Source organism: Monodon monoceros, unplaced genomic scaffold (genome assembly GCF_005190385.1).
Source record: "Monodon monoceros isolate NGI ecotype Baffin Bay Population unplaced genomic scaffold, NGI_Narwhal_1 Super_Scaffold_5, whole genome shotgun sequence".
In the NCBI taxonomy this organism is placed as follows: Eukaryota; Metazoa; Chordata; class Mammalia; order Artiodactyla; family Monodontidae; genus Monodon; species Monodon monoceros.
Genome location: NW_021703782.1, coordinates 109,941,088 through 109,968,993, shown reverse-complemented (window position 1 = coordinate 109,968,993; position 27,906 = coordinate 109,941,088). Strand labels below are relative to the sequence as shown.

General features: G+C 57.5%; 2 protein-coding genes across 2 annotated transcripts; both read right to left on the bottom strand.

Moving 5' to 3' along the window:
- Positions 1-13,502: 13,502 nt before the first annotated feature.
- Positions 13,503-20,632, bottom strand: LOC114884504 (transcriptional enhancer factor TEF-4-like). Its single transcript, XM_029203489.1, is given in 6 exon segments — positions 13,503-13,759; positions 13,762-14,095; positions 15,034-15,114; positions 15,466-15,567; positions 16,490-16,641; positions 20,536-20,632. Coding segments are annotated over 6 exon segments (1,023 nt in total).
- Positions 20,633-24,702: 4,070 nt separating this feature from the next.
- Positions 24,703-25,053, bottom strand: LOC114884503 (dynein light chain 1, cytoplasmic-like). The gene has a single exon (XM_029203488.1). It carries the CDS (start codon positions 25,051-25,053, stop codon positions 24,703-24,705), a length of 351 nt encoding a protein of 116 aa, XP_029059321.1.
- Positions 25,054-27,906: the final 2,853 nt, after the last annotated feature.

Sequence of the window (27,906 nt, the reverse complement as noted above, 5' to 3'; positions counted from 1 at the left end):
TGGATGGGTGGATGGGTGGATGGATGGTGGGTAGATGGATGGATGGATGGATGGTAGATGGATGAGTGGATGGGTGGATGGGTGGATGGATGGATGGGTGGATGGATGGATGGAGGGTGGATGGATGGTAGATGGATGGGTGGATGGGTGGATGGATGGATGGATGGGTGGATGGATGGATGGAGGGTGGATCGATGGGTGGATGGGTGGATGCATGGATGGATGGATGGATGGATAGATGGATAGAGGATGGATAGATGGATGTTGGATGGATGTATGATGGGTGGATGGATGGATAGATGAATGGATAGAGGGTAGATGGATGGATGGATGAATGGATGGTAGATGGATGGGTGGATGGGTGGATGGGTGGATGGATGGATGGATGGATGGATGGATGGATGGAGGGTGGATGGACGGATGGATGGATAAGTGCCCCATCAGGTCTGTATCCTAGGCCACAAAGGAGGGCAGGGCTACAGAGATGAGGCTGACGGCACCACTGACCAGCCTGCAGTGTCCCTGGCTCAGTCTTCCTGGCTCAGCAGGTCTTCTGGGACAGGGCTTCATGAACTGTGATGCAATTGTAACGCAGCCCAAACATCTCAATGACACGGGTGAATATCCGGATAAGTGCCATGCTACAATTTGAGTTCCCTGGAAGAAAGCAGCTCTTACATGGTCACAAACGAGTCCAGCTCACCAGGCGAAGAAATGGCAGCAATAAGTCCTGGGTCACGTTCACCTGCGCAAGAGCTGGGCACAGCCATTTACCGTGGTTGAGTCGTGAGGTTGTTTTTCTAGAAGCAAAAGACATCTTTCAGCCTGACTCCTCCCATCTGTTGAAGATCTTCCGGATGCTTCAAATAGCTGAAAGTAACCAGGCTGAAATAAACGTCTGTGAAATTGCAAGGTTGTTGGTGTGATGGTGGCAGGAACCAGATGTGCCATGTCCCCACCATGTCCCCGTCAGCATTCGGAACAGGGCCTGGCCCAGGGTGGGCACCACTAAATGTTTGCAGAAAGAACGAGAGAAGCAGCAGCCAGCCCCTTCCTCTGTGCCCTCACCCTCCCGCCCATGACCTTTTCTCAGGCACCTCCCATTCTGTGCTGCTGTGGTTCTGCAGAGCGGGCATCCCAAGTGGGCCTCCTTCAGTCCCAGGGTGACAGGGACAATAAAGAGAGGGGTCTTACAGTCCACCTCTGAGCGGCGCTCACGGCTGCCAAGACCCCCTATAGGGGGTAAATCTGAGATCGCCCTCCTGGTCCTACACACAGGCTCCGGAAAAGCTCCGTGCACCCAGTTGAGAACATGGGTCGTGGCCGCTGAAGGGGCGGGGCAGCCACAGCACAGATGAGCCTCGTCAGAGACGGGCACTCAGGAAATATGGGGGGAATAAAACCATATTTGTGGCATCTTGGACTCTTCCTTCTCGAACTTACTCGAAATATGTCAGTATTTGTGTGATCCTAGTTTAAGGTCTGCTCCCCGGCTGTAGCTGCCCAGAAGTCCTTGTCTTTGCTTCTCCCTGACCCCCTCCCCCAGCAGCTGGCCCAGAACCTGGCACTTAATAAACGTATGAGGCTCAATGAGTAGATCGTGAAAGTACGGGTGAATTTTGTGAAATTTATCACTAGCATATAAGGTCTCAAGGGCAAAAACTGGGCATTTTCCGTCTCAAAATCACCACAGTTTGGTGTAGTGCTTGAAGCTTGACACCCCATAAATGTTTAGATTCTGAATTTTATTTAAATTTAACTGACCGGCCTCGTAGAGGAAAGGAGGACATATTACTCATAACTGAAAAAAAATAAGAAAAAAAAACTTAAACAAAAATTCAAGAGCCCCTGGCTAAGCAGCTGAGGGGGGACATCTGGAAGGGAGGGTTTTCATAATTCGTATCTTAGAAAGCCAGACTCACCATTTCCTCCACATGCTCACGTTTAATTCAATGGTGAAGGATTCGCATCTACTAACAGAAGCAGCCCCGCCGCCTGGCTCTGGGAAACCGAGAACGCTCAGCCAGGGGCTCTGTGGAGCTCCAGCAACAGCTGGAAACGGGACGGGGTCGAGAAGGACCCTCAGGCTGGAGGGGAGAGGCCATGGGCAATTTTCTGAGCCACGACATGAGTGGATCCTGTGAAGATGGAGAGCCAGTCCCCCAGGGCAGACACCGTGGAGCCCCTCCAGCTTCACTGAGGGTGTGCACGCCCGTATGCCCATGGGTGCGCATGTGCACGGGTGTGCATATGCGACATGGGTGTGCATATGTGACGTGGGCACATGCATGCATGTGCATGGATGTGTACATATGTGTGCATATGTGCGTGGTTGGGCGTGTGTACCTCTGTGTGCATGTGTGGGCATGGCCATTGCTTGTGCACACGTGTGTGTCCAATCCCAAACCCTAGCCAGAGCTGAGCTTCTCACCCACGTCGCACAGACTGCCGTGGTGCCCCTCCTTTAGCCGCGGAAGACTGGCCCAGGGAAGGGCTTCATCCAGAGACGGAGCCAAAATACAGGACAAACAGACTTTTACGGGGCAGCTTGGATGAGGAAAAGGCAGAGACCAGGTTCACAAACTTGTTTTCTGTGAAAACACACAAATTTAAGTCTAAACGGTACCGAGAGAAAGTCCAGAAATCTTTCTGCCAAACCTGTCATCAGACTACTTCTGGGCAGTGGGATTCAAGATGACTTCCCTTTTTCTCTTCACTCGCCTGCATTTTCTGTGTTTCTGCGATGGGTGTGGGCTGCTTGAGCTACTAGTTGAGATTCTAGGAGTAACCGCTCATTTTAAGATCCTGTCCAGGAATGTCTCAGGAGCACAAGCCGGGTCCCGGGCCTAAGGCGAGGCGTTTGTTGAGTGACTTTTCCACATGCTTTCTGCACGGAGTCTCACCTAGACGGGGACGGTCACATCCACCACAAGGAGGACAGGGCAGAAGTGCTGGGAGGCCACTGCTGCCCAAGACCACAGGCCGGCAAGAGGCAGGACCTGGACTCAGGCAGGTCTGTCTCCCAGCCTGGGCCCTTGGCGGGTCCCCAGGAAGCTCTAGAAGCAGGAGATTGGCCCCCAGGGAGAAGGCATTAAGACGGAGAGTGGGGTCCAGCACACTGCCTACCCAGACACGCTCGTTGCAGCTTGGCCTCGGACGCCGCCTGCTCTCTGTGAGATCCCAGGGTCCCTGACGGGTGCACGCCCACCCACAAGGCTACACAGGTGCGGGAAGCGGAGCCCCAAGGTGGGCACAGGCCTTGAACTTCTCCTGTCCAGAAGAGCACTGGACATTCTCTCTCACAGGTGCCCAGGGTCTCCCCAGGTGTAGACCAGCTACCAGGTGGACACCCCACAAGAGACAAGGGGAACAGAGGGCTTAGAAGGGCAGACCCATCCTGGTGCCGCTTAGGGAGAAGCATCGCTGCTGTCGGGGTTCCTGTCGCAGAGCCCTGGCGGGCTCTGAGCTCTGCTTTCCTTCGCTCTTTCCAGAATGAGTTCTTTCTTCCCTCACCTCCTCCCACGGTCACATCCCTGTTTTCTCCTCCACCAAACCTCTGTGGCTCCAACTCGGTGACGCAAAGCAAACCAGAGGGGATGAATTTTATTATCCTAATAAAATTTCAATGGATGTCATATGAGTCTGGGAGTTTCATATCTGCCCAAACCTTTGTCTCCATTGAGTCAGAAAATAAAAAATAAAAAGCCTGCTCCCTGTGGCTCTGTAGTCCAAACACCGTAAACTCCAAAGATTAAAGAGAACACGCTGGCGAGGCCCCTTCCCTGGTGTGGCTAGCAATGGCAAACAGGCCTCTCATTACATTTCCTGCTTGCAACTGGCGAATAAAATATTTAGACAGTATAAGCTGAATGTTCCAGGCCCAGCCGGCCCTCAGCTGTACTGCTCCATGCAAATGGGAAGGCAGGAAGACGAAAAAATTTCAAATTAAATAAATGCCACATAAATGCAGATGTATCGCTTTAAAAATTCATCAACACTAACACCCTGTGCAATTTATTTTGGTTTCAATTTATTTGGGTCTTTTCTTTTAGATGAAAGGACCCATCTAACGTCCTGAAGAGAAGACATTTAAGCATGAATTTTTGAGAAATCCCATTTCCCAGTGTGTGAGGTGTGTCCCAGCAAGCCCCCGAGTGGGGGACCCCCAAAGTCCCTTCCGAGCCTGACTGACGGACAGAGGGGTGACAGCCAGCACGCCCTGTGCCAGCGCTGGGACCCGGGAGTCCCGCTCAAGCCTGAGCTCTGCCTTGCCCACCCGGGCTCTGGACATCAGCTCTGCCTGTGATCCCCCGGGCAGCCCCGGGAACACCCCAGGCCTCAGTTTCTCCATCCGTAGTGTGCGGGTTCAGCAGGAAGCAACCGAGGGTCTTGTGGGCCTTGACCGCACCCACACAGGCACCCATATGGCACAGTGCTGGGTGGACGGGCATCCCGACAGCGTGGCCGCCCCGGGAGGGGAAAGTGTGCTTTGCAGGAGGCCACATCAACCGAACTGGGTGCAATCAGGCTACACTTCTGGGAATTCCTTCCTGTTTTGCAAAAAGTAGAGCCAAGTGTGGGCCCCAGAGGAAAAGATGCTGGTCCCCAGCATCCAGCGGCCAGAGGCACAGTGGAAGGTAAAGGACCGACCTCGGGGGCCGTGGGGCAGGCGCCATGCACACGGTGACAAGCTGGCTCCGAAGCCCCATCCGTCGGAGCTGGGGCCTGTTCCCAGGAGACGCCGGCTCCACTGGGAAACCAGCCAACTGCTCCCCGCAGGGAAGTGTCTCTCTGTAGCCACTAATGGAGCCCTGCGTGTGCAGGATGCTGTCGGTGGAGCAGGGCATTTATAACACCTAACGCGGGGTGGAGGGGCTCAGTGACTGCGCAGAGCTCGGGAGGCAGCTGCTGGCAGGTGGAGGGAGAGCAGGGAAGCAGTGAGGGGCCCAGGACCCCCGGCAGTGACAGGCACTTATGGGTCTAGGCGCAGACAGCCGGCCCAGGGGCCCAGATGAGCAGGACACCAGGATGGGTGGCAGGTGGAGGGACCGGAGGTGTGCAGGGGCCTGGCGGGGACACCCGGCTGTGGTCCATCATGAAGCCCCTAACTTTTTCTGGACTCATCCATCCACACTGTTCCCACCAACCAGGGCACCAAGGCCTTCAGGGAAGGTGCGCAGTGGGCAGGAAGGGAACGTGAAGCTCACCTGGCCGGCGGGCCGATTCCCTCAAGCTCCAAGCAGCGGGGGCCTCCAAGAAGTGCCGGGGGCTGTGCTCTGTCCCCGGGGGCCTCTGTTTATCTTCTGTAAGATGGATAATCACGGGCCCCCAGGGACTCCCTCCTGGCTCCGAGGACACTGGCCTGGCCGGGCTGCTTAACCACAGGCTTCGCCAAGTTCCTGCCGCTACCACCCTCCTCCTTCCCACCAGCCACGGTGGTACCCAGGGCTCAGAGCTAGGGCAGGGTCTGCACTCCCCAGCATCCCTCAGGGAGCTTCGGTTCCACAGAAGGGGCAACTCCTGCATCTGATGGAGCTGAGGATGGATGGACTCAGGGTTCCCGTGCTCCGGGCCGGGGCAGCAGCCCCCCGCCACACTCCCTGGGGCGTCCCCACCAGCCCCTAAGGCACCTCTGTGTAGATGGGGCACCAGGGCTCCCACCCCGAGGGGCCACACCGAGACATTCGTGGACCCCGGCACCGTCCCCGCTGTGCCTGACGGGTCTGTCCACCCTGCCCCTGTCCAGCTGCCCAGCCGTGGCTTGGGGAGGTCCACCAGCTCACTCAGAGGACAGCATCACCCAACGGCCTGGGCCACACCTGCTCGCTCACGGGCTTGCCAACGCCCCGGCCGCTGGGTCTCCGAATGGACAGGGGATCGGGCTCATCTTGTGGCAACATCTGTGCATCTGCACCTCCCTGACCCCTTCCCAGAGACAGCAGAGCCTGGCATCAGACCTCCACAGGTCCGACCCCGCCCCCCCGAGGGCATGCTCTCCAGCTCCCACCCCAGCCTGACCTCCCTATGGAGTTACCTGTCAGCCTGCCTCCACTTGGCCCTGCGTTTTCTCCAGGTCCCTGGAGGACATGGGGGAGATGGGGCTGCAGGAGATCCTGGGCCCCGGCAGTCACCCCCAGCACAAGGGAGGCTCTGCCGTGGGGTCCCCGTGTTCGGGCCAGGACACAGGGACCGCTGGACAGAAGTCCAGGCTTGGCGACAGGATCTGCCCACTTTGGGGGTCCTGCCCTGCCGGAGTCTGTGCCCGCTGACAGCCAAGTGCCGTGCGCAGGTGCAGCAGGTCCCTGCCCGGGGGCCCTGGAGGCCCTGGAGGCCCCACCCACCCAGGCTTCCTTCAGCCTCTCAACATTCCCAGCTGCAGGTGTGGAAGGGCCAGGTGCCAGAGACAGCAGCCAGGTGGGAACTGGGGTGTGAGCCCCCCAGGAGGCAGGCTGGGCGGGTCTGGGGCGCTTCTGTGCTACAGATGAGTCAACCCAACCGAGGCTCAGAGAGGGCAGAGAGCTGGTCTTCTCAGGGCCCGGGGGAGGGCTGGTCATCTCGCGCACCACAGGGCCTGGCCGGACCTCCCACCCTCACAGCCCTCCCCCTGCACACACAGGCACACGCGTGCACACACGGACACAAGTGCGCACGCACGCACAGGCGTATGCACAGAAGTCAGAAGACACACGCACACACATGCCCTCGTCCAGCTCCACTGGGGAGTGGTTTCCTGGTCAGAACCTCATTCCTCCTGGTGTGAGTGGACAAAACCCACACAGCCTGTTCCAAGAACCCGGCAACGAGGGGTTTCACACCCCCTGGGAGAGGGGGGCTCTGTCGCCATCGAGGTGCTGAGGCCTTGCCCTCCCCCAAGCCCTCCTGGTACCCAGACAGCCAGACAAGGGTGTGAGGCAGCGCCATCTAGTGGGAGCATCCGGTGCTGCACAGGTGGGCCGGGGTGGCCACCAAGGGTGAAGCCACGGACCCCACCATCCCCGGGAGGACAGAGGATGGACGTGCGGAGTCTTCCCTCCTGTGGCCTGCATGGACAGCATCCCAAGGATAGAAACAGCCTCTGCACAAAGGCCCTGAGAAATGCCATGATAGAGCAGCTGGCGTGTGAGCCTCTAAAAACAAAAGAATGTGTGGCTTGAGTTCCGTGGAACCCCAGAAAGGCCTGCTCATGTGGCGGCAGCTGAATGTTTGAAAGGACGGGCTTGGGGTTTTATCTCCCTGGGTTTTTTTGGGGGTTTTTTTTTGCGGTACATGGGCCTCTCACTGTCGTGGCCTCTCCCGTTGCAGAGCACAGGCTCCGGACGCACAGGCTCAGAGACCATGGCTCACGGGCCCAGCCGCTCCACGGCATGTGGGATCTTCCCGGACCGGGGCACGAACCCGTGTCCCCTGCATCGGCAGGCAGACTCTCAACCACTGCGCCACCAGGGAAGCCCTCCTTATTTTTAAATATATTTTTTAAATGCCTAGCGACACCCTGGGAGCCAGTGCTGGGCAAGTGACACATGTTTAGATGCACGCGTGTCCCCTCTCTGCCCCAGGTCCTGCCGAATCGTGGCACCCTGGGCATGGGTAGGGGGTGGAGAAGGCCCCACCCTCAGATGAGGGCAGGTTGGAATGAAATGGCACGTGCAGGGTGCCCCGCCAGGGCTCTCACACCCACGATTATTCTGCAAAGAGAACAGTGTCCCTGAGTGCTAGCGGTCCATCAGCTCTTGCCTGGCGGCTGCAGGGCTATAAACAACCAGAGCTCTGAGCAGTCGCCTGGGGAAAGCATCCGCCTTCACCCCGAGACTCCGGGCCTCCTCTCCAGAACCCCGCTCACCTCGATGACGGCCACAGAGTGGGGTTCTATGCACGTCAGGCACAGTGGGCACCCTCAGTGGGGCTTGGGACACCCACCACCCGCTTGGACCCTCACTCCCTGTGTGAATGGAAGTTTGCTTTTCAGACACCATTGCTGGGATCCCAAATATACACAAGCCAGCACTAAGCGGGGACCTCAGCCTTGGGGGAGGCCGACATCTCACGGCACCAGTAGGCTCAGGAGGAAAGACGTGGAGGGGACAGGCCGGTCATCTTTGCCATCAGATGTTAAAAGCCCCCTGTCATGCTGGTGGACACAAGGAGGTGACACCATCAGACTCGAGAGAGAGCCGCCTGCCTGACAAGCACCTGTTCAGCCCCCAGACTCCCCCGCTGTCTGGCACTCGGTCGCAGGGCTGGGGAGGGGGCGGGACGGCCTTTCGGGAGAGAAAGTGGGAAGCTGCTCCTTTGTTTTTGCACCTCGTCTCCTGAGGGCCTGCACGTGTATGTGTGTATGTTTCTTTGTGTACATGCACGTGTGCTGTGCATGTGTGTACATGTGTGTGCATTTTGAGCGTGTGTGCATATGTGCCTTTTGTATGTGCCCACGTGTTGCATGTGTGTTCTCGTGGGCACATGTGCATTATGCCTGTGTTTGTGTCTATGTGCCTGTGCGTGCATTTGTGTGCATGGTACACGTGTGTGCGTCTACGTGTGTGCACGTGCATGGGAATGTCTGGGTAGCTCCAGGTGGAGGCCCACCACCCTGCCTGGGGAGCTTGAGCCTGTGAGGGCCTGAGGGCTCCCCCCATCCCCTCAACTGCAGCCCCAACCCAACCCTGATCCCCAGCAGGACAGGTGTCCCGGGTGAACCTCCCACCCACAGACGTGGCAGCTGAACCCACATTGGCCTTCGCCCCTGCAGGCACCACCCCCCCAGCCCCGCCTGACTCAGGGGCAGCCACCCAAGGACCGCTGGCAACGTGGGCGTCCAGTAGCAGAGGACAGATGGGGGTCTGTTTGTCCAGCTTCTCCAGGGACCCACACCTTCGACCACCCCCCTTGCTATCCACGTGGCGCTCGCAACAGGCTCTTCCCCCTGCTGTCTACACGGAGGAAGTGTTCCAACTCCCCGCACACCCTTCAGCCCTTGCGGGCGTGCAGACCACCCACGGGGTCTCTCTTCTGCTCCCTGAGCTGCCATGCTCCTCGCTGAGCTGCTGCCCCTAGACGTCCCAGCCCAGTGTGTCGCCACACCGACCCCTGCGAACCCGGCTCCCTCCAGCCCTCGTGGTGCCAACCCCTCCGGCAGCCGCCAGCGTGGACCTTTCCCTGGTGCCAGCCCCACCTGAGATGGACTTTGCTACCTGCATCCCTGCCAGGGCCCTCATCTGCTCTTTCCCTACAGCTTGGTTTCTTACATTAATGATAGGTTTGAAAAGGAATCAAACTGGTGTTCTAGAACATGCCCTGCACTGATTGTGTAAATAAAACTGTAGAATGACAAAAAAAAAAATCAGAAGAATTGGCGGCACCCCCTGTTGCATTTCTCACATCCCCCTGGCTCTGCACCCACTCCCATCTGGCTTCCAGATTCCAAGGAGTTTCCACCCCCAGCGGCTCCACCCACCCCCAGCGGCTCCACCCACCCCCCACTCCCCAGGGCCTCCTTGGCCAGGGGCTCCAGGGTAACCGCTGGCCACCCACTCCGAGAACCAGGTTCCTCTCTGGGCTTGGGTGACTTCCCATCCCCAGTCCCCAGGTGTTGGTCCTTGTACCTCTCTGGCCCCTCCTCCTCTGTTGGCTTCACTGCCCCCTCGGCTGGCCCATCACATCTGGCTTGGGTCCCCACCTGTGCCCTCAGCTCAGGCCTCTCCTGCAGGCTCTGGACCCATAGATCTGGCTTCTCCTCGTCCCGGAGACCCAGCGGTCCAGACGCCACCTCCCCGTCAACCCCATCCACCACCAAGGCCACCAGCCATCTCCCCTGGTCCCCATCAATCCCAGCCACCATCTTCTCGCCCCGCTCCTGTGTGCCTCCCCTGCCCCGGCTGCCTTTCCACCCCGACCCCTCCCACGGACCCACAGACAGATTTTTGTCACGGCACAAACCTTCCGTGCCACCCTCCTGCCGGAAACCCTCAGGGCTGGCCCGTCTTCTTAGGACACAGCCTGCTCCCTGCCAGGCCCCACCCTAGCCTCACCCCTGCTCTTGACACCTTAGCGCCCTGGCGGTCCTGTATTCCCCACACTGGCCACACTCACTCCCACGACCAGACTCCGTTCATGACACCCCCTCTGCCGGGAATCCTTCGCCCTCCCCCACCCCCTGTTGAAATGTCTCATCCTCCAAGCTTTAGCTGCAGTCACTCCCAGCGAGGTGCTCTGACTCCCAGAATCAGCAGGATGCTCCTGGGACACGGGGCTGTGTGTGGTGAGGGGTCACATCCATCGCCCGGCGTCTCCAGTGGCCCTCAGAGAGGGACCGACCGCATCCAGGGCACTCACTGCTGTGTCCCAGCCCCGCCCGCAGCCGGCACACCTGCGCTGTGCAGACGGCCTCCAGCCCGCGAATCAACACCCCTCCTGGGGGGCCAGACCCACTGAGACACGCGGGGCCCTCATCTCGCTATCCCACAGGAATGGCTGGGAGAACACCTGTGCACAGGCAATTCAGAACATAGGACAGGATGTCTGAGCCCCTGCACTGTGCCGTGGACGTGCTGGACTGTCCTGGTTCCGCCCTGAAGAGCTCTGATCAGGACTCCACCCAAGTGCTCAGCAATCAGCAGCATCTCCTGGGCACAGCTCTCCAGCATCCGGGCCCCGAGGAACCCCTTATTCATCCTACAGAAACTGGACGGGGCTGGGGCCGGGCGAGCCTCTCTGCCTCAGCCTCAGCCTCTGCGTGGCGGCCATCTGGTTTCAACTCAAACATCACCCATTGGTGAAGGCACCCAGGACCCCATACTAGGAATGAGGGATCCCCCCCTTGCCCAGAAAACTTGCTCAGGTTTATTTTCTTGTCCATCACAGCAGCAAATCATCCACTCCTTTCGTTCAACCACTTACTCCCTACCGCCCCTCCCCCCGCACCAGAGTCGTCTACTCCAGGCCGGCAGGTATTTGGGATCCTGCACCCCTTAGGCACTCAATACATATTTGTTGAATGACTAATGGAAAGACTTTCGGGCCTGCAGACAGTGGCGGCCCCAGGATAAATCTCCCCTGGGCTTGGGGAGCTTGAGAGCAGGCGGTGTGGGGTGAATCCCTCGAATCCCCAGGCCTTCCCCAAGCATGGCCAAAGCCAGCTGACTGAGCCTCCAGCAAGGACAGAGCTGGGTTCCAGTGGGTGACCCGCCTCTCTGATCCTGTCTGGACCCTGCTGCCCAGAGCCTCAGGCTGCTCACAGCGGGGCAGCTTCATCCCAGGGAGCCTCGCTCAGGAAGCCTGACCCAGGAGAGTTGCTGGTGGGGACACAGGGCTCAGACCCCTTATCACCAGTCCCTGCGCTGGAAACCACAGATGAGGACTGGCCCCCAGTCAGGACAGGGCACAGGCCCAGGATAAGCCCCTTGTTCCTCCCTGGAGGCCAGGGCTGCATTTCTGCCGACCTCCTCCAATTGCTCCCGTATCCTGCCCACTGCCTTCCCGGCAGGGCTCAATCTAGCAAGTGGTTGTAGCTTCTCGGGTTTACCTCCTTCCGCCAACATCATGGTCTCTGATGGCGTCTGACTCACTGCAGCCGAGACCTCTGTGAAAAGTCGGGAATCAGGGGAGGCAGGGGAGGCCTGCCTTCCGCCCTCCTCTCCAAGCGACTCACCCCCAGGCAGGGCCACCAGGTAATAGTCCAGGGAGACCCTTGGGCAGAGGTGCTGCTGGCCCAGCGTGAATGACCCCTAAGCACACGAAGCCCCCAGCCAGGCCTCCGGTGCCACTACAGACCCTGAGGCCCTGGAGCCTAGAGAAGCAGCCGTTGCTGGATCACAAAGGATTCAGCCCTGGAGTGGGAGGCTGAGGACTCTTTCAGCTGCAGAGACCCCGGGGGGCCCAAGTGGGGCCTGGAGAGAGCCAGCTCTCCCTGAGCCCAGGTGAAAGGGCCTTCCCGGCCTCCAGCTCAGAGGTTCCCCAGCAGCCTTCCATCCCGTGCCCAGCTGGCTGTGACGGTGTGTCTCTGGAAGTCTAACCTCACTCTCTCTTGCTGCAGCTAAAGTTCTCTCCAGAAGCCAAGATCCCCAGGAGGGCCCTCAGTCCCGTGTCTCAAACCCGCGTGCACATGGCTCATGGTCTAAATGCACGTGGGGCGTGCCCACGGGAGCCAGTCCCCCAGCACACCCTGCCCAGCAGGGACATGCGGGTACGGTGCTCATGGTGAGGGGGTGGGGGCCCGAGGGGGGAGCAGCATACCCAGGGCACCGGCCTCTGGTCCAGACATGCTGCAAACATTAACCTCCTTTGGTCTACACTCATCCTTCCAGTGTTCCCGTCCCGCCCTCGGTTTGCTCAGGCGCTGAGCTGAGTGAGGGCCTGAGGAGAGGGAAGACCCAGGAGCTCAGAGAGCCCAGGGGGTATAGATTTGTGATGGTCCCCAACCCAGGGACAAGCGGCGCAGGCCCAGGGTCAGGGTCAGGGTCAAGGATGCCTCGGCCAAGCGAGGCACAGGGTGGACCACGGGAAGAAAACACTGACTCCCAGCCGTGCTGTGCCCTTTCCACAGAGGAGAGACTGAGGCCCCCAGGCCGAGGTGGTGTGCGGGCTACCACGAGGGCGGGAAGGAGGGCTCGGCCTTAGCAAGACACAAGTCGTGCCTGTGCAGACTCGGGCCTCCTCCCCCGCGCCCCGCCCCGTGTCGGCCGCCCCCCCGCAGATGCTGGAGATGTAGCACCTGCTACAAAGCCCTGGGGCAGCCAAAGACTTGGCCGCCCCTTAAGTGTCAGGCCCTGGAGCTCCACTGCGCTCCCTCCTTGGAGCTGCCAGGACCACAGGAGCCTCCTTAGTGGGCTTGCAAAGTGCTTTTTTTTTTTTTTTTTTTTTTTGGTAAAATAGCTTTTTCCTCTGTCAAAACACAAACCAACACACTTTGGGGGGAGGGGAGGAGAACGAGGCAACACAGTCTAGCCCCACGGCTCACTTAGAGAAGGACGTGAGATTTAAAAGCCTCACCCCACTGCTTGCCCAGCTGAGAAAATGTCACGACCCTAACACCCACTTATAAATATCTCTTGTCATATTAAAATATATATATATATTTCCAGGGCCCACCTGGCTCTACTCCTGCACAGAAAGAGTTAACCTTCAAAATTCAATATCAAGGTCCCGGGATGGGGCTGGTAAAGAGAGGCAGCTTGGGAAGAAGGGGGGTGCTAAAAAACAGAGAGGGACAAGCCAATGTGTAACTGGGGCCCTCCAAGACCTCCAAAACAGAGAAGGGGGAGGATGCCTGCCAGGGGCTGTCTCACTCCTGTCCCCAGTGTCAAATGCTCTGGAGTGATCTGTCCTTTCAGACACCCCTGTGAGGTCCCGATATCAGGATGCATCCTTTCCTCTCAGTCCCAGCCCATTCAACTCACCACCGAGCTTTAAAGGTCCTAAGAGGGAGCAGCCCAACCCCTGCCCCAAGTTAAGAAACGTGAGGAAAGCTGGAGGTCCTTCCTGGGAGGAGCCACTTCTGGGGTCCCCCTTCAGTCCCTGACCAGGCGGTAAATGTGGTGCTGGGCCCCCCGCTCACTGGTGGAGACCTCGAAGACATAGGCGGTGCAGAGCAGCAGGTCCTGGGTGTCTCTGTCTGTCACCACCTGGAGGATGGTGCGGTCCTCCAGGACACTGGTCATCATGTAGTGCTCGGGCAGCTGCCACAGCTTGTGTGGAAAATTCACCAGGTACTCACGCATGGGTGAGCACAGCAGGCGGTGCACGAACCTCCCGTCCTCCAGCTGGCACGCTCCGTCTCTACCTTCTCCACCACCTGCTTGCCAGAGGAGCAGACCTTGGAGGAACAGGTGAAGGTCATGTGCTCCAGGCTCTCGTGCTGGCTGCTCACTCCACAGAAGCCACCACTGCCACCGCCGGCCCCCACCTCCTCGCCACTCGGGCCCCAGTTCAGGTCCGCCCAGAACTCGAGCAGGAAGGAGGCATTGGGGGGCCCACGATCATACAGTTCCCGCAGACCACCCTTTATCTCAGGGAGTGTGTCATAGATCTGCCGGACGTCCACACTCTCGAGGGGGGGCGCTCCGGGGCTGGGGCAGGGCTGGCTGATGTGCCTCCGCTCAGCCTGCAACACCAGCCCGCAAGTATGCGCGGTCTGAGCCCCAAATTAAATTGGAGAGAAACTGCAGGAATTTAAGAGACTCAGTGAAGTCGCCTGAGGGAGCAGGGGTCAACCCAGCGGTCTGGAACCCAGGCTGGGCTCCCCCCCGGGGCTGCCATTGGCCACAGCCAGGATACCAGTCTATGCACGAGGAGGTGTCAGGAGCCGCCAACCATCTCTATCCCCGTCCGCTCCTGGTATGTGGGCAGATGTTCCTCCAGCGGCAGAGGTCAGCTACCTAGAACCATGATGCATTCGGAGCTGTGCCTCCTGCACAGTACGTCAGCCCAAAGAGGTGTGTGAAACCGTGAGCGTTCTAGTTAAATCTACCACCCTTATAAGTGATGGCATGACTTAATAAAGGAATTAATGCAGGCCAGGTTGGAGCTGAGTCTGGCCTGGGATCAGGGCTCAGCCTGCAGAAGGAAAAGGGCTCAGTCTGGAACTAGGGTATGAAGTGACGAGGGCTGAGCCTGAAGCCTGGATCGGGGCTGAGTCCGGGGGAAGGACTGGGCTCAGCAAGGGGCCCCAGGCTGAGAGGTGGAATTTCTTCCCCGAACAGCCAAAGCCCAAGCCACCCACGTGATCCCCTTCTTGCGCTGCGAGCGGCAAGATATTTTCACCAGCTGCCCGATGCATCGCCCATAAAGCCATAAAGCAGGAACTGACTGAAATGGCCCTTTCTCTGCCTGTACCCTCGGGCATAAATTTAAATAAAATGGCAATCTAAATGCCTGCGACTCTTGAGTTGTCCTCGTGGAGCTGTCTCTCTGGGCTGCGTGGGGAGACAGAATGCCACCCTAAACCCGTCCTCCTGTGCCACACGGGTGAACGTCGGTGGGGGTGGCAGCGGGGAGGGTGGGCAGCCCTTGGCAGATGGAGCTGACACGTGGGACCGGTACCTTCCCCTCTGTTGATGCCGGCTCCCAGGGGGACAGGAGAGACGCTGGGTCACCCGAGGGAGGGGCTGCACCTCCGTCCACCTGGGAAAATGGGGGAATACACAGCATCTCTTTTGCACGCTCTTTGTAAGACTTAACAGGCACTGAGCAGACTCCCTACCCACAGTAAGTGCTCGTAAATATCCTGCGTGTCTCCGCCGGGTTGAGAACCCACAGGGAGCGCCGATGGGGGACTCAGCTGATCCGACTTGTGTGGAGCACCCTTCTCAAACCCAAGTGTGTGGAGGAACCCCCAGAGTGCTGGCTCCACCCCAGGTTCTGAGCCAGCAGGCCTGGGAGGGGCCTGAGAACGTGCATTCCTAACAGGTTTCCAGCTGGTGCTGCTGGCACGGGGACCACACTTGGAGACCTGCTGTGCTAGAGAAAGCTCGCCCGGTAGCGGTGACTCATGAGCAGCAGGCGGGTACGGGAGGGCAGGAAGACGGGCGGAGGGCCTCGCTGCGGCCCAGGCCGGAGGGGACCAGAGGGCTCTGCCTGCGTGGGGGCAGGGAGAAAGGAGGGGCCGCCATGCCTTGGTCCGCCCCGGCGCCCCAGCCCTGCCCCAGCCCTGCGCATGCAGAGCCCCCTCGCGCAGGGTACCCTGTGCGCACAGCACGGGGCAGGGCACGCAGATCAACTGCTACCTGGCCTCAGGCTCCTGCCCACGAGCTCCTCCCTCACGGCAGCAGCCTAGACACAGGCTCCACGTACCGGTGGACAAACCAAAGCTCAGGAAGGTGAGGACCCACCACGTCCTCTGGGCCAGGGAGTGGCAGCTGCTCCCCAAATCCAAATCCTGGGCTTCCTTCCCAAGCCCCTCTCCAACCTTTCTCCCTGCAAACTCAGAGACTGAGCTTCCAGCCAGGTCCCAGGTACAAGCCCTGGTGTTTGGGGGTACATGCCAAACCCACAGTGCCCTTAATCTGGTCCCGACAAGACTGGACCCTCCCCTCAGCCTCCATCCTCTGGACGGCCAGGCCACCCTGTTCCTGTCTCCCAGTGCAGCCCCAGAGGAGGAAAGCCATCAGGACATCACACTGTCGGGAGCAACGTGGCTTTTACGGATGGCCTTTGCCAAGACCCGCAGCCTGGCACAAACAGGCAGAGGCACCTCACCAACAGTGAGGAAGGAAACTGGTCACAGGGGTGAGCTCCCGGGACCTGCAGGGGGAGGGAATGGGGGCTGATCTGGTGACATGGGTGGGAGGTGAGGGCAAGAGCCAGCTGTCACGAGGGGCTACAGGCTGGCGTAAGGACAGGTGTGATCGGGTACCTGAAACGCTTCCCGTGGAGCAGTGGGCAGACGTGAGCTCAGCGGTGTGTGCACTCAGCTATGTGCCCTCAGGTGTGCGCTCACAGCCATATGAGGAAAGGGCTCAGGGGCTTGTAGAAGGTTTTGCAAACAAGAGGGACTTACTGTTCCACAAGCAAAATCAAGGGTCAGAGTGTAGCTGTGGGCAGGGCTCAGGGGCTCTCTCTGGATCGGGGAGCAGTGATGAGCTGAGCGTCTTGTTGGTCTGGGCTCCGAGTCAAGGTCATCCCCCAGCCTGGGTGCAGAGTCCTCCATAGCTGGAGTCCAAGGTTGAGCATAGCTCAGGGCAGAGCCTATGCTGTGGACGGCTGGACACTAAGGAGGCAGGAGAACTTAGCAGGGAGTGCCCGTGCAGAGCGCAGCTGCAGGGCCCAAGCAGCTGGGCGTACAATAGATGGTGTCCACAGGCAGTGGGGTGGGGGGGATACTCCTCCTTTGACTCAGCCACGCCACTTGTCTACAGTCTGGCTACGGTCACTCAGACCCCTCCCGGCCCGAGGTCAATCCAGTGCACTCTCTGAGGGGCTCGCCAGTGGGCCAGGCTTCTCTGACTCCATTTCCTGCTTCCACCAGGCCCACCAGCCTCCACCAGGCCCACGGGCCTCTGCCGGCCCCCACCAGCCATCCATTAGCCAAGATGAGTCCCCATCTAGATCCGTTCTACGTCACCACCGGCCCTGACCTGCTCCCTTCTCTCTGCCCTCTGCCAAACCAAACGAGGGACACCCCCCCACAACCCTGCAACACACCACCCCTGAGACCGAGACAGAAGGTGGGGACTTTCGCTGGTGACGCAGGGTAAGGACAAAGGCAGAAGAGGGGGCGCTGGAAGATGCACAGCAGGAGATGCACAGCTGACATCTGACTTCCTTTTCTAGAAACCTCTTGGTCTCCCTGGAGAAGAGCCCGATTCCAGGGTGAAGCAGGGTAAGCGCCTGGAGCATCCTGTGACGTCAGAAAGTGAAGGGGGCGGGGCATGAGGGCGGGGCAAGGAGCCAAAGGAAGGAGCTCCCCCTGCTGGAGCAGCCTGGGAAAAAGATAAACACCGGGAGTGTTACATTCACCCATAACAAAGCGAACGTCTGCGAGCCCGCACCGGCATTAACAGATAACTGGATAAATAATTAAGTGGAAGAGAAGGGACGAATCTTCCCTAGAGAAGAATTCTAATTAACACATGTAGAAGGAATGAGGGGAATTGGATACCCCGTGAGCACACCGCTGCCAGCAAGACCCACCAATGGCAGCTCAAAATCATGAACAAAAGTTTAAGGAAAAGGAATGAATTGTAAAGTCTCCAATTACTTCCCTCAAAGATATTTATTAGTTATGAAGAGAAAAATAGTAACTTTCCGGTAACTTTTAAAAATAGTAACTTTGCAATAGAGAAACCCGACAAACACCGGTTTGATGGAGGGATCAAGGTTAACACCACCTAAGACCTACAGACATCAGGGCCTCCCCACGTGACAGCTGCGGAGGGCGCCTCCCTTCTCTCATATTCCTGCCCAAAATGCAGAGCCTCCATCTAATTGTGAAAAAAAAAATAGTTGACAAACCCAAATTGGGGCACATTCTATAAAATAACCGAGCAGCACTGTCCCAAAGGCAGAGACATGAACAGAATGAGGGAATAGCACAGGCAGAGGGCTCAGGAGAGCAGACGACAAAATGCGAGGGGGCGTCTGGGGCGGGATCCACATCGGATCCTGAAACAGGGAAAGGACTTCAGTGGAAAACTGGGGAGCCCGCAGTGAGGTCTGTGGTTTGGGGAACAGTCTCACACGCACGGTAATATCTTCCCCTTGCTGACTGTATTACAATCAGGTAGGGATGTTAGGGAGGCTGGGCGGGGTAGTATACAGAAGATCTCTGTCCTAGTGCGCAACTCTTCCTTTTATTTTGAGATGATTTCCAGTGAAGAAAGCATCTCCTTGGCCACATTTGTGTGCTTGGACCCCAGCCTGGCCTGGAGCAGCTCAGTCTTCTGTCTGCTTCTCCCCTCCCTTCCCCAACCCCCCACGTCCCCCAGCCATCCCTGAGCAGAGCTCTCCCTCCACAAGCAGCTCATTCAGGTGTGTTCCCCAGTGAAAACAGTTTCCTCCCCGACAGGAGAGCTGGCACTAGCCAGCAAAGAAAACTTTCTTACCTGAGAATTGCCAAGCAGCCCTGAGGGGAAGCCCCACACCCACTGCCCCCAGTGGGGCCAGTTCCTGCCTCCGTATGCCATGCCCTAGAAAGATGACACCTGCAGTGGGCAGGCCAGCCCTGGTAGGCATCGCTGTAGCACTGGGCCAACTCCTAGCCACTGGCAACTCTGTTGGTGGCTGCCGTGGGGTCAGGCATCCAACCTGGTCCAGGATGACAGGTCACATGACACAGCTATAGCAGCCTTTACATAAAAATCCTTTTTGAAAAAAAATGCCCGCCCAAACTATTCTACCGTCTCCCACCTCTCCTTCTACCTAAACCCATCTCAAATTGTCCATTTAGAAATTTCTTCTAAAGGATTTCCCAATGCTCCCCAGTCCCCCTTTGGGGAATCGCGGGATGGCCCCAACAGCCAGCCAGAAAAGAGAAAACCCAGCCACCACTCGTGGCCTCACGTCCCCATGCTCCACCCAGAAGGGCCCCCCTTAGGCTCCGGGAACACAGAGAAACACCCCAGAACTGTAAGCCTCTTGTCCCAGCCCACGCCCCACCCCAGTCCTCCGAGAACTGCAGCGCCCAAGTCATTTCCATCCAATCAAGGCGGCAGCAGGAGGTATCTGTGAAACACGCTGTATGACCTCACAGTGGGAAATAGATTAATAAACCATTATGATAAGCCAGCTGATTTAGCATGAGAATGAGGCTCTGGAGCTAATTGAAGCCATCCAGCAAAATGTCAGCGCCTGCTTGGGGTATGAAATATTCATCGCACCCAAGCCCCAACCAGAGAGCAGAGGTTTGTATGTACCTTTCCTTGTATGGCCAATGTCAGACGGGGCTCCTTCCCCTGTGGCACAGTCAGGGCCATGGCTCAGAGCCACCTACTTACCGGGGCAGTGGACTTCTCCAGAGGGGCATGGGGTTTGGTTACAGATGTGGTCCTTTTCTTGATCCACTTTAAGAAAAGAGAGAAATTCCTGTGAGTGTAGAGAGCTTATGGGATCTCACCTGGGGGAGGACATTTGTCCCTGGGAGGTGGGGTTCAGGGATGCCTCTTCTGTTGTATTTCAGCTGTGCTCCCTGAGGGGCCTGCTGCATCTGTTCCACAGCCTGCAGCAGTGCCATTCTTGACCCTGGAGTAGCCCTCAGCCACTTCCCTCCCCGTTGCTTGGCCAGCAGCCAAGAGCTCTCTCCTCCAGCCAGGGGTCTTCAGCCAGCTCCAGTCACTGTGGGTGTGCAGGACAGGCCGGCCCCTGTGCGATGCCTTGTCTCCACTAAAGCCAAGAGGGGGCAGTTTCTCAGTCCCCCACAATGTGGAAAATATTAATGACCTCTTCCCTACTGTCATAGCAACCACACTTTTTACAAAGCAGGGCTTCCCTAGTGGCACAGTGGTTAAGAATCCGCCTGCCAATGCAGGGGGCACGGGTTCCAGCCCTGGTCCAGGAAGATCCCACATGCCGCAGAGCAACTAAGCCTGCGCACCACAACTACTGAGCCTGTGCTCTAGAGCCTACGAGCTACAACTACTGAGCCTGCGTGCCACAACTACTGAAGCCCGTGCGCCTAGAGCCCGTACACCGCAACAAGAGAAGCCACCGCGATGAGAAGCCCGCGCACCACAACAAAGAGTAACCCCCACTCGCCGCAACTAGAGAAAGCCCGCGCGCAGCAACGAAGACCCAACGCAGCCAAAAATAAATAAAAGCAAATAAATTTTAATAAATAAATAAATAATAAAAAGTATCCAACCTTCTATTGTGTGTTGGATGTGAGATTGACATCAATTTTTCTAACACCAAAAAAAAAAAAAAAAAAGCTGCTCTATGCCATTTTTTTTAATTAAGGTAAATTAAAATGCCTCTGGTTTGAAGATATTTTAAAGACTTTTGTGACAGCCTGAAGATTGTTACTGCCCCCCTGGGGCTCCGGCTGATTCCAGCTGCAACAGCGTCTGCGATCTGCCCTCCGGCCAAGACCCCAGGGCAGACGCCCCCAACCTGGCATGGGGACAGAGTCCCAGAACCCGCCCTGAGACCTGGACGCTCCCAACTCCTGCTGGGGGTCGGAACGGATGCTGCCTTTGGGGAGCGCCATGCCCGGTGCTTATGAAAAGCCAGATTTAATATACATGCCACCTCCAGTGGGTGCTACCAAGCAACACCAAAGAGTGGAGTTCCAATCCATCTTACAGTGTGGGTGACCTCAAGAACAGGGTGCTGGTGGAGGGAACCAGGCACTCTCCCCCACGTATTGTGATTCCACTTGTAGAAGAGGCAACTCCAAGACAGAAAGCAGATTAGCGGTAGCCGGGGGCTGGGGCAGGCATTGGAAGGGAGCGCTGGTGGGGACGGGGGCTCCTTAGGGGCAGCGAGATGTTCTCCAATTGATTGTGGTGTTTGCACAGCTCTGTGAATGCACTAAAAATCACTGAATTGTATGGCACATGAATTATATCTCAATAAACCTGTTTAAAAAAAAAAAGAAATCACTATACAGTAATAACGTATTTATTCTGAAAAAAGAAATGTATAAACACATATACCCTCTTACCTAGCGATTCCACTTCTAGGAATTTTTCCTAAAGAAATAATGAAGGACGTGCACATAAATGCTTTCACACTTTAAAAAAGACATTAAAGTGTCAAGTGAGAGGGCTTTGAATAAATTACGGTGCATGCATTCACTAGAACACTGCACAAATGGCAACTTAACTCAATGTGGTAGAAACGCACCTATTGACATGGATGTGTGTTCACGATAAACTGTTGAGTGAAATTAACAGGGAACAAACAGCAAATGTGGATACTGTCAAATGATATGCCTCACCTACATGGGAGAGCGGTCGCTGAATTATACACAGGGACTACTTCCAGATAAGGGCTTTGGGAGGATTTTTTCCCCTCCTTCTTTCAATTCTCAGGATCATCTAGCTTTTCCATTTTGATCTGTGTTACTGGTGCAATAAACTGGTATGGGTTCTTTTTTGGAGATGGCCAGAGGGAGGGCAAGTAAAGAGAAGGATGGTCTGGTCTGAGCAAACAGAGTCTTTTGGGGGAGCAGAGCAGAGCGGCCTCTCCAGCAGAGAGGGCTCTTGGAGCTGAGGACCTGGGCACCTGGGCAAGACCTGCCTCTCTGGTCCTCCGTCATGTATAAAATATATGATAAATCCCACCTGGAATCCTCGCTCCCATGCTGAGCCCCAGAGGCCCCGAGGAAGCCACTGAAGGAAGACAGCTGTGGGTGCAGGAAGCCAGCCCCACATCCTCACGTCCCAGGGACCAGGCCTGGATGACGAGCTCGGGCCCCGGGCCAGCAAGTCGGCACTGTGCCTGCTCCCTTTGCCTGTGCATCATTTCCTGTTACTCAGCGTCACTCAGCCCGGGAGATGCCAGCCTGGGGCCGCGCCAGCTGCTGGGAGGAGCTGCTCCCTGTTCCGGGCACGCTCGGCTGGGTTTGGGTAGCCCGGGCCTGAGCGGAGTTGACAGCGCTGTCTGCTCCATCCCGAGGAGGGTAGCTCTGCGAGCAGACACAGCAACACCCAGCACCTGCCTGAAGTGGGGCAGGACCCCCCAGCTTAGCCCCGGGCCCGCCGCCCCTCCATGGCCCTGCACAGGTGCAGGAGGCTGTGAGACAGGACTACCCCAGACACCAGCCTCGGGTGATGAGGCCGGAGGTTCCATCGGGACAGTGGCAGGGCTGTTGCAGAAGGACAGCACGATCCGATCCGGCCCATGGCGTTAAGTGAGCACGTACTAACTGCTCTAATGGGCTGTTTCCCTTACCCCTCACACCAGCCGGGCACCCAGGCTTACAGATGAGGGACCAAGGCTCAGGAAGTTTGTTGCCCAACTTGATTACTAGCTGGGCCCAGACTTAAGTCTGCCTGAGTGGGGAAGCTGTGCCCCAGGCTCGCTGCAGAGGGTCTGGGTTGCCAGGGTCGGGCTGCCCACCAAGCACCCGCAGGCCTCCAGACTGGGCCGGGGGCCTGGCAGCTCCATCCCCGTGGGGAGGCAGGGAAGAGACTCCATCTGAAAGACCGACAGAGCAGGCGGGCAGGGTCCCGGTGGTCATGGCCTAGGGCAGCCTGTGGTCTCCAGAAGCTCCCGCAAGACAGGCAGGGCCAGGAGCCCGGGCTGGGCCTGTGCCCTTGGGGAGGAGAGGAAAAGTGGAGCCCGACCACTGGGGGAGGGCCTGTCCCAGCTCTGCTTCCCAGGAAACAGGCTGCAGGAGCGTGGGCCCTGGAGGCCCCCCTGTAAGGAGCTGAGGACAGCAGGTGGGCAGAGAACAAGGCGGGCCTGCAGTGAAGGTGCAGCGGCCGAGTTTCCGCAGGTCACACGGGGTGGGGCTGGGAGGGGGGTGGTGTTGGGGGCTAGGCCACCACTTCAGAGTTGCCTGAACTGAGGTGAGGGGGACAGGCCTCCACACCCCCTGCATCAGGTCATCACTGGCACAGGCCCCCGAGGGGGCAGCAACCTTGGACCAGGAGGGTCCAGGTGGCCAAGGGCGGAAGGTGGTGGCGGTGAGCACGTACTGACGGCAGCTGGGACCGGAAGAGGGAACCTGGGTAGAGGCAGCCCCCATCCTGCCCAGAGAGGGCTGGGGTCAAGGCGAGGCCCCCAGGGCTCCTGTCTGCCACGGGGCCAGAGACGAGCCCTCCTGGTACCCTGAGCCTGGGTCCTCCATGCTGGCCACGCTCCTGGCTTGTGACTGCCGTGCCCACAGGTCCTAGTGGGCTTTAGTGGCTCACTTCTCTGGCTTCCTTTCCAATCGCGGATGTCAAACCTCAGGGCACTGCCTGGGTCCCTTTCTAGAGGGAGCTGATGCGGGACAGCAGGTGATAGGGGAGGGCCTGGATTCCCTTCCTTCCCCTGTCCTCTGGCAGGACCCTCCGTGCATCCAACCCCTACCGCCCCCCCAATCACAGCCCGGCCAGACACCCACGGCCATGCTCACCTGGTTGAAGGTGGCACAGCCCTCAACACAGCCCCTCACGGGGCAAGAACGCTACGTTCATAAAAGCAGTGTTTTTTCTCTCTATGAAGATATCGGAACTCACTGCGGGGGAATCCAAACCACCCAGCTGAGCAGAAATGAAAAGTCTCCCCAGATCCCTACCCAGCTCGAACCTTCTGCAGCTTTAGTGCCACCCCCTCCCTGGGCCCCCTTGCAGGTTTGCAGAGGTTGAGGCATAGACCCGCATCCGTGCTCCCACTCTCTGGGTGTTTCACTCGACAGTGTGATGTCCATCGTGTCCAGATACAGATGTGCATTCAGCCTTTCCAGTTACACGTGTCAAACCTCAGGGCACTGCCTGGGTGCCGAGGCCTCTGGGCGTGGGGCGGTGTCCCCCATCCCCCGACAGTTCAGGAGGATCGGAGAGGTGGGCGCCGGGACAGAACCTACAGGACCCCCAAGCAAGTGCAGAGAGCCTGCCAGGCCTTGGTGCCCTGGCCTGGGAAGCAGGGTCTGTTGACCGCACAGCTGTGACCACATCTGGTGAGTGGGAAAGCTCTCAGGGACGTGCAGGTGGCAGCAGGGAAATTGGAGCCGAAGAAGCAGAGACAGCCCGGCTGCAGTAACTTCTTTGCTCAATCAATAGCTATTTCCCGGCTCCAAATTACTTTCTTTTCCCCCTGAAACCATCGGAGGCAGCTACTGCCGATCAGCTATGACACGTTAAAGAAATGCTATTGGAATTTCCAGGCCTGAGAGGGTTCTCCTGACCCAGTGCTTGCTCAGCCATCCCTGGCAATGCCACGGAGAGGACAAGACGTAAAAAGAGCTAATGGACCCAGCTGAGCAGCTCGGCTCCAGCCACGGGGCAGCCAGGACCTGCAGGAGGCTCAGGGTCCCCAGAGCGGCCTGCTGGGGCCTCCACACCACGGCGGAGTGGGCGCCAGACTTCGGCATCCACCCTGTCCCTCCCTCCCTGGGCCCCGACTTTTTCTGTTTGTTTTGTTTTTGTTTTCGTTTTCTGTTTTGTTTTGCTAATTGCTTTATAACCACAACAAACTAGTACAGAGAAAGCCCTGTACAAAACAACACAATAAAGATCGAGGTGTTCCCTTAGGCAAGACTGAAGATTTCAGTCTCTGGTATTTGGAATCTAGGTTGCAGTCCTTGTTTTTGGATGGATCACTGGGTGTGTGGCACAGTCCATGCTTTTAACCAGATTTGAACAGGAGAACGGCCACTTGGCTCAGGTAGAAGTAGATGAAGTGTTTGGTTTCACGTGTCACATAACTACCAAAGCTCCTCCCCACAATGCAGTGCCAGGTAGGGTTGTACTTCTTGTCAAACTCCTTCCTGACACGGGCAGCAACGTCCTTCTCTATAGTATATTTCTCTAGTTCCTGAGTAGCACTCTCCACCGAGTCCTGTTGCATCTCCTCTGACATATTGGCATTTTTCATCACGGCCTTTCGGTCACACGTGGTTACCAAGGGGCAGGGGCTGACCGACTGCAACGGCGGCGCATCTATGGAGCCCCACACCAGCCGCCGCTGCCTAGTCATGGGCCCGACTGTTAATTGCCCCAACTGCATGCCAGGCCGAGCATGGGGTACGAGCCCACAGAAATGACAGAGACGAGTGCCCTGCCCTCTGGAAGCAGGCAGGATGGGAAGCCACGCAGAAGCAACTCTCGGAGGGCTAAAATAACCAAGCTGGGGCCGTGTGCTCACAGCAAGAGGGAGTCCATCCCCCCAGCAGGGCCCTGGGGACCCTAAGCCTCCCAGCATGGATAAGAGAGCCTCTGGCAGGCTTTTCCTGTAATGGGAACCCGTCTCACCTGTTCCCAAATGTAGTGGGTTGAATGGGGGTTCTCAAAAGGTATGTCCGTGTCCTTACCCCCAGAACCCGTGAATGTGACCTTGTTTGGGAAAAAGGTCTTTGCAGATGTAATTAAGTTAACGATCTTGAGATGAGATCATCCTAGATTAACCGGGTAGGTCTTAAATCCGCTGGCAAGTGACCTTATAAGAGACACAGAGACAGAGGAGAAGCCACATGAAGTTGGAACAGAGACTGGAGGGATGCATCCACAAACCAGGGACACCTGGGCCACCACGAGCTGGAAGAGGCGGGAAGGATCCTCCCCCAAAGCCTCTGGAGGGAGCGCAGCCCCGCCGACACCTTGATCTTGGATTTCTGTCCTCCAGAACTGGGAGACGATAAACTCCTGTTGCTTTCAGCCCCCCAGTTTTGGGCAGCCCCGGACACTCACAGACCAAGCACAGAAAACACTGAGCCCAGCAGCAAAGCGTGTGGTTCAGGTGGGAGTCCCGGCTACTAGCTGTGTCCTTGGGCAAGTTACTTAACCTCCCTGAGCCTCAGTCTCTATATCTTAAAATGGGAATAGTGCTAGAATCTTCCAGAAGGTTGGGAGTGATTCCATGAAATGACATCTGGCACATGAAGAGCCATGTGAAGGGGTCACCATTCCTAGGCCCCCTCCCTGAGGTCCCATCCTTGCCCTATCATGTCACCTCTACCTAACTTCACCAAGGCCCTCAGGGACTCATATAGGTGAGTTTGGGGGATCTCAGGAGCAAGCATGCTTCCTACCCTACCCATATCAGAAGGAAATGAGAGCCCCTCCTGTTCCTTGGCCTCACATCTCCAAGCCATCCTTCACAGTGCCCGTAGCAAAAGTGGCAGTGATGATAATAGTTGCAGTAGTAGAAAAACACTTAGGAATTCTTCTGAGAACATCATGGTCGCAAAGGCACCAGCACCTCATAATAGACATATAAGGTCAGCACTATAGTTATTCTCGGTTGACAGGTGAGGAAACTGAAGCACAGAGAAGCTTGTAAATTGCTCAAAGTCCCAGGAGCCGGGACACCCACCAGGCCATCTGAGCCTTTATCCTGTTGAAACTTGCCAAAGTGAATATTACAGCTGTATTTATATGATGGTGTCTGAGACTCTGGGTGTCACAAACAGTGCCTAGTGCCAAAGACATGGGATTTCATTCTGCTCCAACCACTTCTGTTTTCTATACGAAAGGAAGGAAAGGGGTGGGGGGAGGGAGGATGTGAGTCTGGGCCCCGGGCACATGGGGGGATGCGGGTGCAGCAGGGGGAGTTAAAGTTGGAAAACACCCTGGGCCCCCAGGATGGCCACGCTCAGGACAGGCCCGGGCCTAGCCATCCTCCGCCCATGAATTTCTAGAACAGGAGATCCCAGCTGGGCTAGGAACCATACTAGTTGGACCAATTAACTATGGTCTACACTAGGCAGTGTTTCCAACCTTGAAAAATACACTTAAAATGAAATAAATAAAAAGATGTAGGAATTAAGTGTGAAGGAGCCACATAGAGGCTTGGCCAGGGGCTCAGGAAGGGTAGCGTCCTGTCCAGCTCACCACTGCACCGCCGGTCCCTGAACTTGGGCAGACGCCAGTAGCTGAGTGGCCGAGGTGGAGAGCAGGGCCGGGGCAGCTGGATGGAAACAGGCTCTGAGAGTGTGTTTCTCTTCCTTCCAACTCCCAGAACCCAAACGGCTGAGTGGCCTGGGCTCCTGGGTTTCAGGAGGTCCCAGGCCTGGGTCTCCACCCCAGAGGGAAGTGGGTTTCTGATGCCCTCCGAGAGCACCCAGCTCTGATCAACCGGAAGCCCCTGGGGACTCCCACTGCCCCGAGCTCCTCAGCTCGGCATTCCAGGCCCCCCAGGCTTTCTTTCCATTATCTGCCTTGTGATCAAAAACCCCCAGCCGCTTCCTGATAGCACCCAAGCCAGAGCAAACCCCCCTTCCTTGAATCCCCCTGAAAATCACCCACCACAGGCCCGAGTCCATTCTAAGACCTGTTGTGGAAACACCCGTGGTCCCCAAGGTGTGCACTCCCCACGATGGCAGCAACGAGCCCACCTGGTTCAAGCACAGTGTGTCCGTGGTGGCCTCTGCTGAAGTCATCACAGCACCGTATCACGTCACACCAGCTCTGGCCGGTCCCTGTTGCCCTGAAAACGCCCCTTGTCCCCCTTTCCCCTCACTGCTACCTGCGGTGAATTCTTACCTGTCCTGTAAATCTCCGCTTGGACGATACCTCCTCCAGGATGCCTTTCCAACTCTCCAGACTGGCTTTGCTGTGCACGTCTGTGCCCCTGCCCTCTTGAGTCCCTCTCAGGGTCCTGGCAGGCTGCGCCACGGCTGCCTCTTTCCCCACCAGACCCTCCCTGAGGGCGGGGGCTGGGCCCTGACCGCCTCGGTCTCTGCAAGGACCCAGGGTCCGGCCCCACCCAGAGGAGATGCACAGGGAGGTTCCGGAGCAACCTGGTCTCGACCCCGCCAGCAACATTATCAGCACACGGGTCTGTGCAGGACCTCGGGCCACCTGCCCCGACAGTAATGAGAACAAAGGAGAG